A 16,175-nucleotide genomic window follows, 5' to 3' on the forward strand; every position below is an offset into this window, starting at 1 on the left:
CTGCCTGGCTAATTTTTGTATTTTTAGTAGAGATGGGGTTTCACTATGTTGGCCAGGCTGGTCTCGAACTCCTAACCTCGTGATCCACCCACCTTGGCCTCCCAAAGTGCTGGGATTACAGGCGTGAGCCACCGTGCCCAGCCACACCCATCTAAGTTTTGTATCTTCAGTAGAGATGGAGTTTCACCATGTTGGCCAGGCTGGTCTCAAACTCCTGACCTCAAGTGAACTTGCCTCGGCCTCTCAAAGTGCTGGGATTACAGACGTGAGCCACCACACCCGGCCTGCTTTTGGATATTTTAACAGAAAGGTGGAGAGAAATAAATGGTTGAGAGATTTAATCAGAGAAAGAAAAGATCCCAAGGATCTAAACAATACTATCAACCTTTGGCTAATTATAGAACCTTAATTCCAATAAATGGCATATATAATAGATAGCATATAAAGCCATTGAACCTTTCATATCAATAACTTCAACCTTTAGCTAATTATAAAACTTTAATACCGATAAATATATACCACATACATTTAAAAAATTCTATTTCTCCTGCTCCTTACAGGTTAGACTTTTTTTTTTTTTTTTTGAGACAGGGTCTTGCTCTGTCATCTGTGCTGGAGTGCAGTGGCACAGTCAATCATGCTCACTGCCACCTCAACCTCCTGGATTCAGTGCTGGGATAACAGGTGTACGCCATTGTGCCTGGCTGATTTTTTAAAAAATATTTTTTTATTGGTTACAAGCAAATCGAAAGCTTATCTATGGCTGGGCGCAGTGGCTCACGCCTGTAATCCCAGCACTTTGGGAGACCGAGGCAGGCAGATCACGAGGTTGAGAGTTCAAGACCAACTTGACCAACATGGAGAAACCCTGTCTCTACTAAAAATACAAGATTAGCCGGGCATGGTGGCGCATGCCTGGAATCCCAGCTACTTGGGAGGCTGAGGCAGAAGAATCGCTTGAACCCCAGAGGCTAAGGTTAGAGTGAGCTGAGATTGGGCCATTGCACTCCAGCCTGGGCAACAAGAACGAAACTCCGTCTCAAAAAATATATATATACAATAAATAAATAAATAAGCTTATCTACAATGGCAAAACAATGGCAATAAGGTACCTGGCAGGTTTGGAAAACAGCAAAAAGGCCAGTGTTCCTGGAGTAACAGGGGGCCGGATTATGTCGGGACTTTGGGACCATTTTAAGGTCTTGGCTTTTACTCTGCATGAGATGGAAACCATGGGAGAGTTCGAGCCAAGGAGTGTCGCAGTCTTATATTTTTAAAAAGCACCTTGATTGCTATGTAGAGAATAGATTGCAGTGAGGTAGTCAGAAGTGCAGGGAAGGGGAGTAGAAGCAGGGGAATGAATGAAGAGCCTGCTACAGTAATCTAGGGGAAAGAGGAATATTGGGCAGATCTGGATCTATTTGGAGGATGAGCCACAAGCATTTACTGATAAGACTGGGTGTGGGTATGAGCAAAAAGGAAGAGTTAATGATGACTTCAGGGTTTTTGGCTTGAACAGTTGGAAGGTTGGAGGTACAATTGAGTTGGGGAAGATTAACAAGGAAGTGAATACTAGAAGGAAGATTAGGAACTCATAGTTTTGGACAAATTGAGATTAAGATGCCTATTAGACGTTTAAGTGAACGTGTCTAATGGGCAGTTGGATATATGACTATGGAGTTGAGGGAAAAGGTATGAGCTAGAATTATAAATGTGGCAAACATTGATACCAATGAGGTGCCTGGCAGCAAAAACACCAGCATACCTGGAGCAAATTGAGTGAACGGGAGAGTAACAGAAAATGAGGTCAGAAAGTAGGCCGGGCGCGGTGGCTCACACGTGTAATCCCAGCACTTTGGGAGGCCGAGGCGGGCGGATCACTGAAGCTCAGGAGTGCGAGACCAGTGTGGCCAACATGGCGAAACCCTGTCTCTACTGAAAATACAAAAATTAGCCAGGCGTGGTGGCAGGCGCCTGTAATCTCAGCTACTTGGGAGGCTGAGGCAGGAGAACTGCTTGAACCTGGGAGGAGGAGGTTGCATTGAGCTGAGATCGCACCACTGCACTGCACCCTGGGTGACAGAACTCCGTCTCAAAAAAAAAAAAAAAAAAAAGGAACAAGAGGCCATATTACGAACCCCGGATGAGAAGATACCTAAAGCCATGAGACCGGATGAGATGACCAAGGGAGTGTGGATAAGGAAGAGGAACAAAGATTGAGTTCGGAGGAGCATTAATATTAAGAGGTTAAAGAACAGTGGAAGAACTAGCACAGGAGATGGAGAAGGAGAGGCTGAGGTAGAAAGAAAACGAAGAATGCGTGATGTCAGCGAAACTAAGTGAAGAAAGTGTATTAAGGAGGAGGGGGTGATTATTTGTGTTAAGTGCTGCCAACAGGTCAGGTAGAATAACAATCGAAAGTCAACCATTAAATTTAGCAAGATGATTGTTGGTAACCTTGACAAGGACGGTTCCGGTAGTGATAGATGCTGAAGTATAATTGGAATGGGTTCAATACAGGACAAGAAAAGAGACATTAGAGGCAGGAAATATAGACAATACTTTCTATGAGTTCTGCCTGGAATGCAGCAGTGGTTAATGGGAGTAGGGGAATTTTTTAAAGTGTGTGTGTGTGTCTATGTGTGTTGTTTTCTGGACAGAGCTCCGGCTTTTGGCCGGGCACGGTGGCTCACACCTGTAATCCCAGCACTTTGGTAGGCCGAGGCATGTGGATCACTTGAGGTCAGGAGTTTGAGACCAGCCTGGCCAATATAGTGAAACCACGTTTCTACTAAAAATACAAAAGTTAGCTGGGTGTGGTGGCACATGCCTGTAGTCCCAGCTATTCGGAAGGCTGAGGTGGGAGGATCACTTGAACCCGAGAAGCGGAGGTTGCAGTGAGCCGAGATAGCACCACTGCACTCCAGCCTGGGCGACAGAGCAAGACTCCGTCTAAACAAACAAACAAACAAACAAAAACTGGACAGATAAAAGGGGGTGGAACCTAGTGCCTAACTGCTGAATGGACTTTAGGTAAGAACACTGTTAGTTCATTTGCAGCAAGAAAGGAGAGGCAGTGTATATGAGCAGAGATACAGATAGGTAGGCATGGTGCTGGGAGTCTGTACAGAATCTCATCTGATAGCTTTGATTTTCTCAGTGAAGTAAGAAGCACTTATTAGCCTAGAGGGAGGCAACGGGAGTGTGCGGTCGGTTTGAAAAGTTGTGTTCGGCAGTGAATGGACTAAAAACACAACAAAACCCTAAACAGCGTGTCTGCGGGGGAGCACTAAGAACTACTTGAGGTTCATGGTTATAACTTGAAAGCGGGAGCAGGGTGGCAGTGCACTTTTCTCCAGCCACCTGCGGGCCAGGGTGCAGCTTGGCTACTTAGGGAGCGGAAGCCACCGCCTGGCGCCTGCTGGGAAGGCTCCCTCTCCCCACAGGACCTCCTGAGAGCTACCATCCACCTGTCGCCTCCACCTTTTCTCTTTGGGAAATTTGAGGGGGAGGGAGAGACGAAATACAGGGAGCTACAGACGCGACACACTGAGAGTTGTATGTCAGGAGCCGTAGTTCGGTCACCTCCCCAAATACCATCTCTGCTCCTATCTACTTGCAGGCAACATTGGAGAGGTGAAGACCATGGAGGCTTCCAACACGAGGCAGATGGGGAACTTTAGTCCTCCTGTCATCACCCTCATCTGCTATTACCAGGGGACGCTGGGGAACAGGTTAAAGGGAAAGGTGAAACCCACGGAACTTGGAAGGGATCTTACCTGAAATGTCAATTTCCCCAACGCGGGGCACAGCTGCACAGGGAAAACCCAGTCCTCCGGCCGCCACTCCCCGTAGAGACGGAGGAAGGCAGCGCCTAGGGGGCGCTACGCCCTGGATACTGGCGGATGCAGTCCGGTGTCGCTCCCTGATAGGACTTGCAGTCCGCGCCCCCACTCGAAAGGACGACGTCTCCCGCCCCAAGGGGAATCCCGCACTAAGGCCGTAATAGGGGCTTGTCACCACCCCACCCTTTTTTTTTTTTTTTTTTTTTTTGAGACGGAGTCTCGCTCTTCCTGCTCATTCGCCCAGGCTGGAGTGCAGTGGCGCTATCTTCTCGGCTCACTGCAACCTCTACCTCCCGGGTTCAAGTGATTCTTCTGCCTCAGCCTCCCAAGTAGGTGGGATTACAGGCGTCCGCCGTCATGCCTGGCAAATTTTTGTATTTTTGGTAGAGACAGGGTTTCTTCATGTTGGCCAGGCTGGTCTTGAACTCCTGAGTCACCACTCTTTAATGCCGCTGTCCCCCCTGTTCCTTCTGTGTCGGTCTCCGAACGCCTGGCGCAAGGCACTACTCGGAATCGGAGAGGGGGAGAGCCGCGAGACCCAGAGAAAAAGAGGGCTGAAGAGCGCGTGAGACGTCAAGGTAGGCATGCTGCTGTGGAGCAGGAGCTGCTGGGCGAGCCTCCCGGAAGCTCCTGGGCGGGGAGGTGGGATGTGGCGGGGGCCGTGGCTCCCGGATAGAGCCCCTCCTCTGCGCGCGCGCCCGCCCTGGCTTGCACGCACGCGCAGTCGGTGGGTCCCGCGTGCTTTCTCGCCAAAATGCGGTGGCTGCTTTTCCCAGCTTCAGCGAGGCGGCAACGAGGTTCTCGTAGCGCACGGGGCTGGTGCGGAAGGGAGCCAATGGTCCGGCTTAGACACCTGCCCCTGCTCCCGCCCAACGCCCTAAGACACCAGGTTCAGGGCCGTTTTTTCCGTGTGTGTGTGTGTGTGTGTGTGTGTGTGTGTGTGTGTTTTATTTTTGAGACAGAGTCGCCTCGAGTGCAGTGGCGTGTGTGTGTGTGTGTGTGTGTGTGTTTTATTTTTGAGACAGAGTCACCTCGAGTGCAGTGGCGCGATCTTGGCTCACTGCAGCCTCCGCCTCCCGAGTTCAAGCGATTCTCCTGCCTCAGCCTACTTTGTAGCTGAAATGACAGGCACGCACCACCATGCCTGGCTAATTTTTGTAGTAGAGACAGGGTTTCGCCATTTTGGCCAGACTGGTCTTGAACTCCTGACCTCAGGTGATCCGCCCGCCTCGGCCTCCCAAAGTGCTGGGATTACAGGCGTGAGCCACCGCGCCCATCCTTCTCATAGCTTTTGTTTCATGCCTTCTTCCGGCCTGGTGGAACTCAAGCTTTGCCTTTATGAAGGGCTGCATGGGGACCCCGTAGAACCGTAAAGAGCCGGCCGTGCGTGTAAACCGCTGATGCAGGGCCTCTGTCACAAAGGCCAGAGCGTCCCACGCACATCCCAGCATGGCCAGGCAGGACAATGGCATAATGGCTCAGAACATGTCTGGAGTCTGACTCTTGGTCGTGCCACATTCTGGCTGTGTGGTGGGGCATTTCCTCACCTGGAGGAAGGGGGATGATAGTAGCTTTAAGTAGTGTTGCCACATTTTATTTAGCAAATAAAAATGGAGGACACCCAATTAAGTTTGGATGTCAGTTAAAAAAGAAAACAAGGGCCGGGCGCTGTGGCTCCCACCTGTGATCCCAGCACTTTGGGAGGCCAAGGCGGGTGGATCACCTGAGGTCGGGAGTTCGAGACCAGCCCGACCAACATGGAGAAACCCCGTCTTTACTAAAAATACAAAAATTAGCTGGGTGTGGTGGCCGGCGCCTGTAATCCCAGCTACTTGGGAGGCTGAGGCAGGAGAATTGTCTGAACCAGGGAGGCAGAGGTTGCAATGAGCTGAGATTACACCATTGCACTCCAGCCTGGGCAACAAAAGTGAAACTCCATCTCCAAAAAAAAAAAAAAAAAAAAAAGAAAAGAAAACAGATTTTTTTAAAGCATGTATCTCCCAAATATTGTTCAACTGAAATTCAAATGTAACCGGGCATCAAGTTCAAATTTAACTGTATTTTATCTGGCAGCCCTGCTTTAAGGCATTGTTTGGAGACAATACATGAACATTTCTAGAGCAGTGTCTGGTACATGTAAGCACACAATAAAGTTTATTTAGATAAAAAGGTCACACTCCCTGCCCTCCCTCACAATATATTAGTGTCTCTACTCATCCGGCTGTGGGATCTCAAATGGTCAGCCCTCAGAAAATCACTCTGTCATAAAAGGACAGTTTAAATCTCACCATCCCACCGCAATGTAGTGACCCCTTTCCACTATCACAAACGACCAGATTTCTCCTACCTCCCAGCTCTTGGCACATTCATGTGGGGATTTTCATGCTGTTCATGTTGCTGCTTTCACTGGACATATGGGGGAGGGGCTGGGGGAGTCCGAGGCATTATGATGTTGGAGCCAGTGACACTCTTTCTAGGGGAAATTGTAGCTGGAGTCTGTCTCTTGTAGAACTAGGGGCATGTAATCCTCTGTGTGTGAGCCAGGAGGCAATGGAAGATTCAGTGGGGAAGCCTATGATGTTTGTATGATGTTAGTAACAGGTTTTCCCCATGGGGCGAATGTATATTGAGTGGCATTGGTCCCACTGAGCTCATTAAGACGTCTGCCATAGAGGAGATAAAACTTTGTTCAATCTGAGAAGTCCAGAGAAAAAAAAGTTGAAGGGGAGAACCTAGCTTTTTAAACGTAAGTCTATTTGCTCTGAAGTTTCTGTTCCATCTCTCTTATTCTCCCCTGATTTTAGCATGCCCCTCACTTCTCTCATATGTAATGGCACCCTGCATTAATACTGCATTTTAAAATTATAACACATTTTTAGTTTCATTATCTCACTTTCTTTTCTTTTTTTTTTTTCAGACAAAGTCTCACTGTTGCCCAGGCTGGAGTGCAGTGGCGCGATCTCGGCTCACAGCAACCTCTGCCTCCCAAGTTCAAGCGATTCTCCTGCCTCAGGCTCTCAAATAGCTGGGATTACAGGTGTGTGCTAATTTTTGTACTTATAGAAGAGATGGGGTTTCGCCATGTTGGCCAGGCTGGTCATGAACTCCTGACCTCAGGTGATTCATCCACCTTGGCCTCCAAAAGTGCTGGGATTATAGGCATGTGCCACTGCACCCAGCCTCACTTTCTTTTTCTAAACACTTTAGTAGGGAAAAAGAAAAGGGAATTTCTCCCTGAGGTCAAGAAGGGTTGAGTGAAATATCTGACTCTCACCAAAAACTTAATGGAATGAAGTCTTAGTCTAAGATTTAGAAGTGTCAGGAAACCCCCATTTTCCCAGTTAGAGCTCCTAGTCGTAAATTACCAGAGGAAGCTTTGGGAAGGCTCTGAGATTGTAGGATCTAACTCTTATTTCTCTTCACACATCAGCTTGCTGTAGCAGCCCACTCTCTCTTTCCTGTACTTTCACTCTCCCTTCTTAGTGGCTTCTTCCCCTTGACTTTTAAATACATTTAATTTTCTCATTTAAAAAAAATCCTTCTTTGCAGTGGCCACTTGGTCTTCCCTTGCATGTACTTGAGAGTTGTATGCAGGATTTTGGAAAGTTTAAACTTTACTTATGGTAGGCTGGGTGTGGTGGCTCATGGCTGTAATCCCAGCACTTTGGGAGGCCGAGGCAGGCAGATCACCTGAGGTCGGGAGTTCCAGACCAGCCTGGCCAACATGGTGAAACCCTGTCTCTACTAAAAATACAAAAATTAGCCAGCCATAGTGGTGCACACCTGTAATCCCAGCTACTCAGGAAGCTGAGGCAGAATTGCTTGAACCCAGGAGGCAGAGGTTGCAGTGAGCCAAGACTGTGCCATTGCACTCCAGCCTGGGTGACAGAGTGAGAATCCATGTAAAAAAATAATAAAATAAATAAGCTTCACTTATGGTAGAAATTTAGTGAGATAAAGGAAGAAAAAGAGGTAGTGACTCTTGCTAGGTGGAAAAGAAAGGGTTGGAATTGTTCAGGTAGGGATAGGAATCTCAAAGAAGGTCTTCCATTAGCACACTGGTGTCAGCGGGAGCTGTTTGTCCTTGTCCCCCACAAGACAAGTACGGAAATTCAGAGTAAGCATTTAGGAACTTTTATAGCAGTTTTACAGAGTAATCTAATATCTGTTGAACTTAATGATAAAAAATCAAGGTGGCTCACACCTATAATCCCAGCATTTTGGGAGGCTGAGGTGGTCAGATCACTTGAGGTCAAGAGTTTGAGACCAGCCTGGCCAACATGGTGAAACCCCGTCTCTACTAAAAATTCAAAAATTAGCCGGACGTGATGGCACACCCCTATAGTCCCAGCTACTCTGGAGGCTGAGCCAGGAGAATCACTTGAACCTGGGAGGCAGGGGTTGCAGTGAGTCGAGATAGTGCCACTGCACTCCAGCCTGGGCAACGGAGCAAGACTCTATCTCAAAAAAAGAAAAATGGGGTTCCAGCACCAGAGCAACTAGCAATCCTAAACCTAATGGGAAATGAAGGGGAGCTGGATATGGGTATTTACAGTGTGCCTTTCACAGAATACTTTTTTTTTTTTTTTGAGATCATGTCTCACTATGTTGCCTAGGCTGGTCTCAAACTCCCAGACTCATGAGATCCTCCCGCCTCGGTCTCCCAAAGTGCTGGGATTACAGGTGTGAGCCACCACACCTGGCCTAGAATACTTCTTTTACCTAGCAGACATTCTGACTCTCAGTTGTCTCACACACGACCAGGGGAAACTTTGTGCTGGAAACTTGTTTATACTGGCAGATGTCCTTGTGGCTCTTGTCTGACCCATGCCCCAGCTCTGGCACCAGGAGCCCAGCGTTATGTTCCCTCTCGCATCCTTGGGGAAATCCAGCCTGAGGCAGCCCCTAGTGTTTTAGATGGAAGTTGCAAATGCAACACACTACCACAACAGAAAATAGCTTCAAAGATTTTTTTACTTACAGATCCTGGGCAGGGAAGGTACAATGAGTCTGGAGGGCAGTCCCCTGTCACGAAACATGCAAGGCAGGAATGAAGAGTCAGGTGGCCAGAGAGAAAGAGAGACGAAACTGACAGTATATATAAGGGGACAGGGTGTGGATCACTTTGAGTTCACGGGCTTATTTATTTATTTATTTAGAGATGGAGTTTTGTTCTGTCTGATCCCAGCTCACTGCAACCTCTGTCTCCCCGGGTTCAAGCAATTCTCCTGCCTTAGTCTCCCAAGTAGCTGAGACTACAGGCGTGCACCAACACGCCTGGCTAATTTTTGTATTTTTAGTAGAGCTGGGGTTTCGCCATGTTGGCCAGGCTGGTCGTGAACTCCTGACCTCAAGTGATCCACTGACCTTGGCCTCCCAAAGTGCTGGGATTACCGGCATGAGCCATTATGCCTGACCCATAGGCAAATTCTTTTTGTAATATTTTATTTTATTTCGTTTTATTTTATTTATTCTTTTGAGACAGAGTCTCACTTTGTCACCCAGGCTGGAGCACAGTGGCACAATCTTGGCTCACTGCAACCTCTGCCTCCTGGGTTCAAGAGATTCTCCTGCCTCAGCTTCCCAAGTAGCTGGGATTACAGGTGCCTGTCACCATGCCCAGCTAATTTTTTGTATTTTTAGTAGAGACAGGGTTTCACCATGTTGGCCAGGTTGGTCTCAAACTCCTGACCTCAAATGATCTACCCACCTTGGCCTCCCAACGTGCTGGGATTACAGGTGTGAATCATTTCTCCCAGCCAACAAATTCTTTTAAAGGAAGCTGTGGAAAAGCAAGGAGCCCAGTCTTCTAGGTGGGAGAGATGCCTCTAAGTTCTTATCTCTGGCCACCGTCCTGAGTCCTTTGGGTATGGTATGGAACTGAAAACTGTGTCAAGGGTGACTGATTCCTGTTTCTTGTATGAGAAAGTTAAACTTATATTTAAAATTGATATCAAGACAACATTAAATTAAAATTGACTACACTGTTTTCCACAGCCACTGCACCATCTGACATCCCAATAAGCAATGTTGGAGGGTCCCAATTTCTCCATTTCCTTGCCAACACTTGTTATTTTCCATTAAAAAAATTAAAACCATCTTGGTAGATGTGAAGTATCTCATTGAGGTTTTGATTTGCATTTCCCTAATAACCAATGATGTTGAGCATGTTTTCATGTGGCTCTTAGCCATTTGTACACACACACACACACACACACACACACACACATATTTATGTATCACTGCAACCTCCGCCTCCCAGGTTCAAGGGATTCTCCTGCCTCAGCCTCCTGAGAAGCTGGGAGTACAGGCACCACCACCACGCCTGGCTCATTTTTGTATTTTTAGTAGAGACAGGGTTTTGCCATGTTGACCAGGCTGATCTCGAACTCCTGACCTCAGGTGATCTGCCTGCCTTGGCCTTCTAAAGTGCTGGGATTACAGGCATGAGCCACCTCACCCAGCCTGTATATATCTTATTTGTAGTAATTTCTATTCAAATCCTTTGTCCAATTTTTAATTGGGTTATTTGCCTTTTTATAGTTCAGTTGTAATAGTTCTTTATATATTCAGGATACTAGGCCCGTATTAGATACATGATTTGCAAATATTTTCTGTCATTCTGTGGGTTGTCTTTTCACTTTTTCTTTCTTTTTTTTCCCCTTTTTTTAGCAAATCTTGGACCTGTATGAAATCTTTCAGTTTTTTAAATAGTGTCCTTTAGTGCACAAAAGTTTTTAATTTCGATGAAGTCCAGTTTTTTTTTAGTTGCTTATGGTCTGTCATGTCTACGAAACTGTTGTCTAGTCCAAAGTGACAAAGATTTTTGGTTTAGTTCTTATATTTAAGTATTTGATCTATTTTGTGCTAATTTTTTTTTTTTTTTTTTTTTTTTTTTTGAGATGGAGTCTCGCTCAGTCGCCCAGGCTGGAGTGCAGTGGCGTGATCTTGGCTCACTGCAAGCTCCGCCTCCTGGGTTCACGCCATTCTCCTGCCTCAGCCTCCCGAGTAGCTGGGACTACAGGCACCCGCCGCCACGCCCGGCTAATTTTTTGCATTTTTAGTACAGACGGGGTTTCACTGTGTTAGCCAGGATGGTCTTGATCTCCTGACCTTGTGATCCACCCACCTTGGCCTCCCAAAGTGCTGGGATTACAGGCGTGAGCCACCGTGCCCGGCCTGTGCTAATTTTTTTAATGGTTTGAGGTAGAAGTGCAAATTCATTATGTTGCATGTAGATATTCAGTTGTCCTAGCAACATTTGTTGAAACTACTTATTTTCTAAGTAATTCTTTCTGTTTTTTTGGGGTTTTTTTTGTTTGTTAGCTTTTTCATTTTGAGACTGAATCTTGTTCTGTCTCCCAGGTTGGAGTGCAGTGGTCCCATCTCGGCTCACTGCAACCTCTGCCTCCTGGGTTCAGGCTATTCTCCTGCCTCAGCCTCCCAAGTAGCTGAGATTACAGGCACACACCACCACACCCAGCTAATATTTGTGTTTCTTAGTAGAGACAGGGTTTCTCCATGCTGACCAGGCTGGTCTCGAACTCCTGAACTGAAGTGATCCTCTTGCTTCGGCCTCCCAAAGTGCTAGGATTATAGGTGTCAGCCACCACGCCTGGCCTGCTTCTCCCATTTTTAGCCTCTAGGTTCTTCAATGAGTTTTTCTCCTTTGTGTTCTTTCAACTTTTGTCCTTATGCTTGTGATACTTGATTTTTCTTCGATTTCTGCCTGCTCTCCATTTGTTCTTACCCTGTTCTTTCAGCATCTCTTCCCTGGATTTTTGTATTTTTGCTTTGTGGTCTTCCATCATAGAGGCAATTGCATCAAGTTTTTTTCATTCATGGCAAAATATTTGGTTATAATTTTTTTGTTTTTGAGACAGTGTCTCACTCTGTTGTCCAGGCTGGAGTGCAGTGGTGAGATCATAGCTCACTGCAGCCTCAACCTCCAAGACTCAAGCAATCTTCCCACCTCAACCTCCTGAGTAGCTGAGACTACAGTAGTGTGCCACCACTCCTGGTGAATTTTTTATTTTTTGTAGAGACGGGGTCTCGCTATGTTGCCCAGGCTGGTCTTGAACTCCTGGGCTCAAGCAATCTTCTCACCTCAGCCTCCTGAAGTGCTGAGATTACAAGCAAGAGCCACCACACCTGGCCTGCTTATAAATTTTATCTGATCTGTTGAGGCAGTTTTCCAGTGAAAGCTCTTCATATGTTAGTTTATTTTGTTACGCTTTCCTTCATAGTTCGTTTTGTAGTTTTGGGTTAATGTGGCTAGTCCCTTTTTTCTTGCAGAATATTGCGTAAGTTGGGTTTTCCAGCATGAGTTTTTCTTGTTTAAGAGGTTCTTTCTGCCTCATATATGTCTTCTGTAGGAGACTGATCAACTCTGTCTCCTCTGTTTTTGCTTTCCAGTTTCTTACAGTGTAGTTGCAAAGAAGAGGCATAGATCCTTACCTGATGGTGGACTCCTCACCTTTAGGAAAATTAATTTTCCAGATGTTTTCTTTTTCTTTTCTTTTCTTTCTTTCTTTCTTTTTTTTTTTTTTTTTCTTTTTGAGATGAAGTCTTGCTCTGTCGCCCAGGCTGGAGTGCAGTGGCACCATCTTGGCTCACTGCAACCTCCACCTCCGGGGTTCAAGCAATTTTCCTGCCTCAGTCTCTCAAATAGCTGGGACTACAGGCACATGCTGCCACACCCAGCTAATTTTTGTATTTTTAGTAGAGATGACGTTTCACCATGTTGGCCAGGATGGTCTTGATCTCCTGACCCCGTCATCCCTCGGCCTCCCAAAGTGCTGGGATTACAGGCGTGAGCCACCACAGGTGTTTTCTTATATCTGCTTCTGTTTATCTTTCTTTCGGCTCAAATTTCTTCCATAGTTTCTTGTCTCCACTTCCTCCCTATAGTTGTTCCTCATTTGAGCTGCTTTTCCCAACTCTTACATGTAATTTGTTGTCTACAGATTACACTTATCCAGGTTTTGCTGAATGTTGAGCTTGCGATTTTTTTCATTCTCCTTATTGCTTTCAGATCATTTTAAGGAACAGAAGCCCATGATGCTATAAAGTTTCTATGTCTTACATTTTAGATTTTTCTCTTATAAACAGCACACACTTAATTCATTTAAATATTCAATTTGGTCTCTCTTTTATCTAATGAGTTTATTTTTATTATGATAATGAAAGATTTGTTTCTATCCCCTCATTTCTATATATCATACCTCATTTTTCCTTCTTATTTCTAATATTGAATTGGTTAATGTTTTCTAATGTTTTCTTTATTTTGTGTCCCTTTTCCTCAACTGGTAAAATCATGCATTCTATTTGTTTTTTTCTTTCTTTCTTTCTTTCTCTCTCTTCTGTTTTTGAGATGGAGTCTCGCTGTGTCACCCAGGCTGGAGTGCATTGGAGCAATCTCGGCCCACTGCAACCTCCACCTCCTGGGTTCAACATGATTCTCCTGACTCAACCTCCCGAGTAGCTGGGACTACAGGTGCATGCTACCACACCTGGCTAAGTTTTGTATTTTTAGTAGAGATGGGGTTTCACTCTGTTGGCCAGGCTGGTGTTGAACTCCTGACCTCAGGTGATCTGCCTAACTCGGCCTCCCAAAGTGCTGGGATTACAGGCATGAGCCACCTATTTTTATTTTTATTTTTATTTTTATTTTTATTTTTATTTATGGTGGTTTCCTTAACATTTTTAATATATTTATATAACAGAATGTTAAATGTGACTTTTTGTGTTCTGGGAGTTTTATTTGAGATCAGTAGGTGTTTGATAACATATGAAGAGCATGCTAAAAGATTGGGAAGGATTTTTTTGTGTGTGTGTGTGACTCTTATTTTCCTGTTGGGTACATAATTAAAACGATGATTTCGCAGGGGAGAATTGTTGATATGCTCTGTGGTGTTTCTCCTTCCCTCTTGCTTTTCTCTCTTGTCAGTCCAAGTGAGGGACATGTCAGAGAATCTTTTGGAGAACGCGATAGGTATCCCTGTGAATTTGGGGAATGCCTGGATAAAAGTTTAAAGATGTGTAAGCTTTCAGGAAGCTGGTCATGACTCAGCTCTGTCTGTAGAAGTCTTTCTCTCCAAGGTTTGTTTTTGTCAAGCGTTCCACTGCTTCGTGGAAGGGTTTTAACTCCAACTCCCTATCATTGGCCTGAGGCCTGGGTCTTCTCTTTACCAGGGCAATACTATCCAAGCCACTAGCCATTATGGTCATTGATATTTATGGTCTTTATGGGCTCTGATAACTACACTTTCTCAGGACCAGAACAACAGGAGTCAGCACTTGTTGCTGTGGGTTACCCTCTACTTCCCTAGTTTCTGGCTCCTGAAGCTTAGGTACTTGTTATTTTATCCAGAATTTCTTGGATTTTGTAGGTGTGAGGCTTTCAGGTTATTTTAGCCCGACATCTTGTCATAATTGGATATCTATATGAACTTGTTCAGTGTCTGCCTTCTATGCTAGACAGTAAACCCCATCCAGACAGATACTCATTCTTTTTTTTTTTGAAATGAAAGGCCTCACATATTTATTACTGAACCCAGCCAACCAACGCATTCATAATAGATTCAGAGAGGAAAATACGTCGAACTCTCCAGAGAGTGGTGACATTTTCAGTTTGATATGGTAATGTGATCGTGACCTTCAGACAGCACAAATATATGTGCCATCTCATGTGCAATTCCTTATAGACCCAGCTTGGTTCTTCTCCAGTGTCTCCTTTTGGAGTTGTACCTTATTTTATTTCCAGTTTTCATCCGAATCCACTGGGGAATGGGACGATTTTGCTTTTGTTTCTTGGCCAGGAATCGCTTAATCCTGAAAGTCTTGTGAGAAGACATGGCGAGAAGTGGAGGCAAGAACACACCACGATGGCGGAGAAAGGAAAAGAGGGGGGCCAGATACTCATTCTTCTTCCCTGCTTCATCTCCAGCTCTCAGCACAGTCTGGCATATAATGAGCAGGGAGGAAATATTTGTGGAAAGTGGGTGACTTTTACATATATGAGGACTTCAGTAGGAAAGAAGGATGATGGTTAATAAATATAATTATGTCCACAAATATGAGATTCCTAATAAAGAGAGCTAAGGGAGGGGTAGGCCCCTGCATTATTTCAGCTAAGCTACAGCTGGCTCACCTAAACTCACCTAAAAACTTTACTTGATGTATTTTTTGTTCTGTTTCTAGACTATATAAAGCACCCACTTCACTCTATTCTTTTTCTTTTTCCTTTCTTTCTTTTTTTTTTTTTTGTTTTGTTTTGTTTTGTTTGTTTTTTGAGATGGAGTCTCGCTCTGTGGCCAGGCTGGAGTACAGTGGCGCAATCTTGGCTCACTGCAACCTCTGCCTCCCAGGTTCAAGCAATCCTTCTGCCTCAGCCTCCCGCGTAGCTGGGACTACAGGTGTGCAGCACCATGACCAGCTAATTTTTTGTATTTTTAGTAGAGACAGGGTTTCACCATGTTGGCCAGGATGGTCTCGATCTCTTGACCTTAACCTCATGATTTGCCCGCCTCGGTCTCCCAAAATGCTGGGATTACAGGCATGAGCCACTGCACCCGCCCTCTTTCAATTTCTTTCTTTCTTTCTGATGGAGTCTCGCTCTGTCGCCCAGGTTGGAGTGCAGTGGCGTGATCTTGGCTCACTGACTCCACCTCCGGGGTTCAAGCGATTCTCCTGCCTCAGCCTCCCTAGTAGCTGGGATTACAGGCATGCACCACCACACCTGGCTAATTTTTGTATTTTTAGTAGAGATGGGGTTTCACCATCTTGGCCAGGCTGGTCTTGAACTCCTGACCTTGTGATTCACCCGCCTCGGCCTCCCAAAGTGCTGGGATTACAGGCATGAGCCACCACGCCAGCTATTTTTTTTTTAAGGACAGGGTCTCACTTTATCATCCAGGCTAGAGTGCGGTACCATGACCGCAACTCAGTGCAGCTTTGACCTCCCAGGCTCAAGCAATCCTCCTGCCTCAGCTACTCGAGTAGCTGGGGCTACAGGTGCTTGCCACCACACCCAGCTGATTTTTGAAAATTTTTTTAGAGACAAGGTCTCATTGTGTTGCCCAGGCTGGTCTCAAACTCCTGAGCTGAAGTGATCCTTCCACTTCAGCCTCCCAAAATGTTAGGATTACAGGCATGAGTCATTGTGCCAGGCCACTCTATTCCCTTTTAAAAATGAAATTAAGGCCGAGCGTGGTGGCTCACACCTGTAATCCCAGCACTTTGGGAGGCTGAGGCAGGAGAACTGCTTGAGGGCAGGAGTTTGAGACATAGCAAGACCCTCTCTCTACAAAAAATAAAACATTAGCTGAG

General features: G+C 45.8%; 1 protein-coding gene across 1 annotated transcript; it reads right to left on the reverse strand.

Annotated features, from left to right (window-relative positions):
- Positions 1-14,356: 14,356 nt before the first annotated feature.
- Positions 14,357-14,755, reverse strand: LOC101015460 (60S ribosomal protein L39). Its single transcript, XM_003915450.3, has one exon. It carries the CDS (start codon positions 14,699-14,701, stop codon positions 14,546-14,548), a length of 156 nt encoding a protein of 51 aa, XP_003915499.1. The 5' UTR covers positions 14,702-14,755; the 3' UTR covers positions 14,357-14,545.
- Positions 14,756-16,175: the final 1,420 nt, after the last annotated feature.

Source organism: Papio anubis, chromosome 20, assembly GCF_008728515.1.
Source record: "Papio anubis isolate 15944 chromosome 20, Panubis1.0, whole genome shotgun sequence".
NCBI classification, from domain to species: domain Eukaryota; kingdom Metazoa; phylum Chordata; class Mammalia; order Primates; family Cercopithecidae; genus Papio; species Papio anubis.

Excerpts from the sequence above, each read along its gene's own strand:
- LOC101015460 (XM_003915450.3), bottom strand. The coding sequence starts at position 14,701 with ATGTCTTCTCACAAGACTTTCAGGATTAAGCGATTCCTGGCCAAGAAA.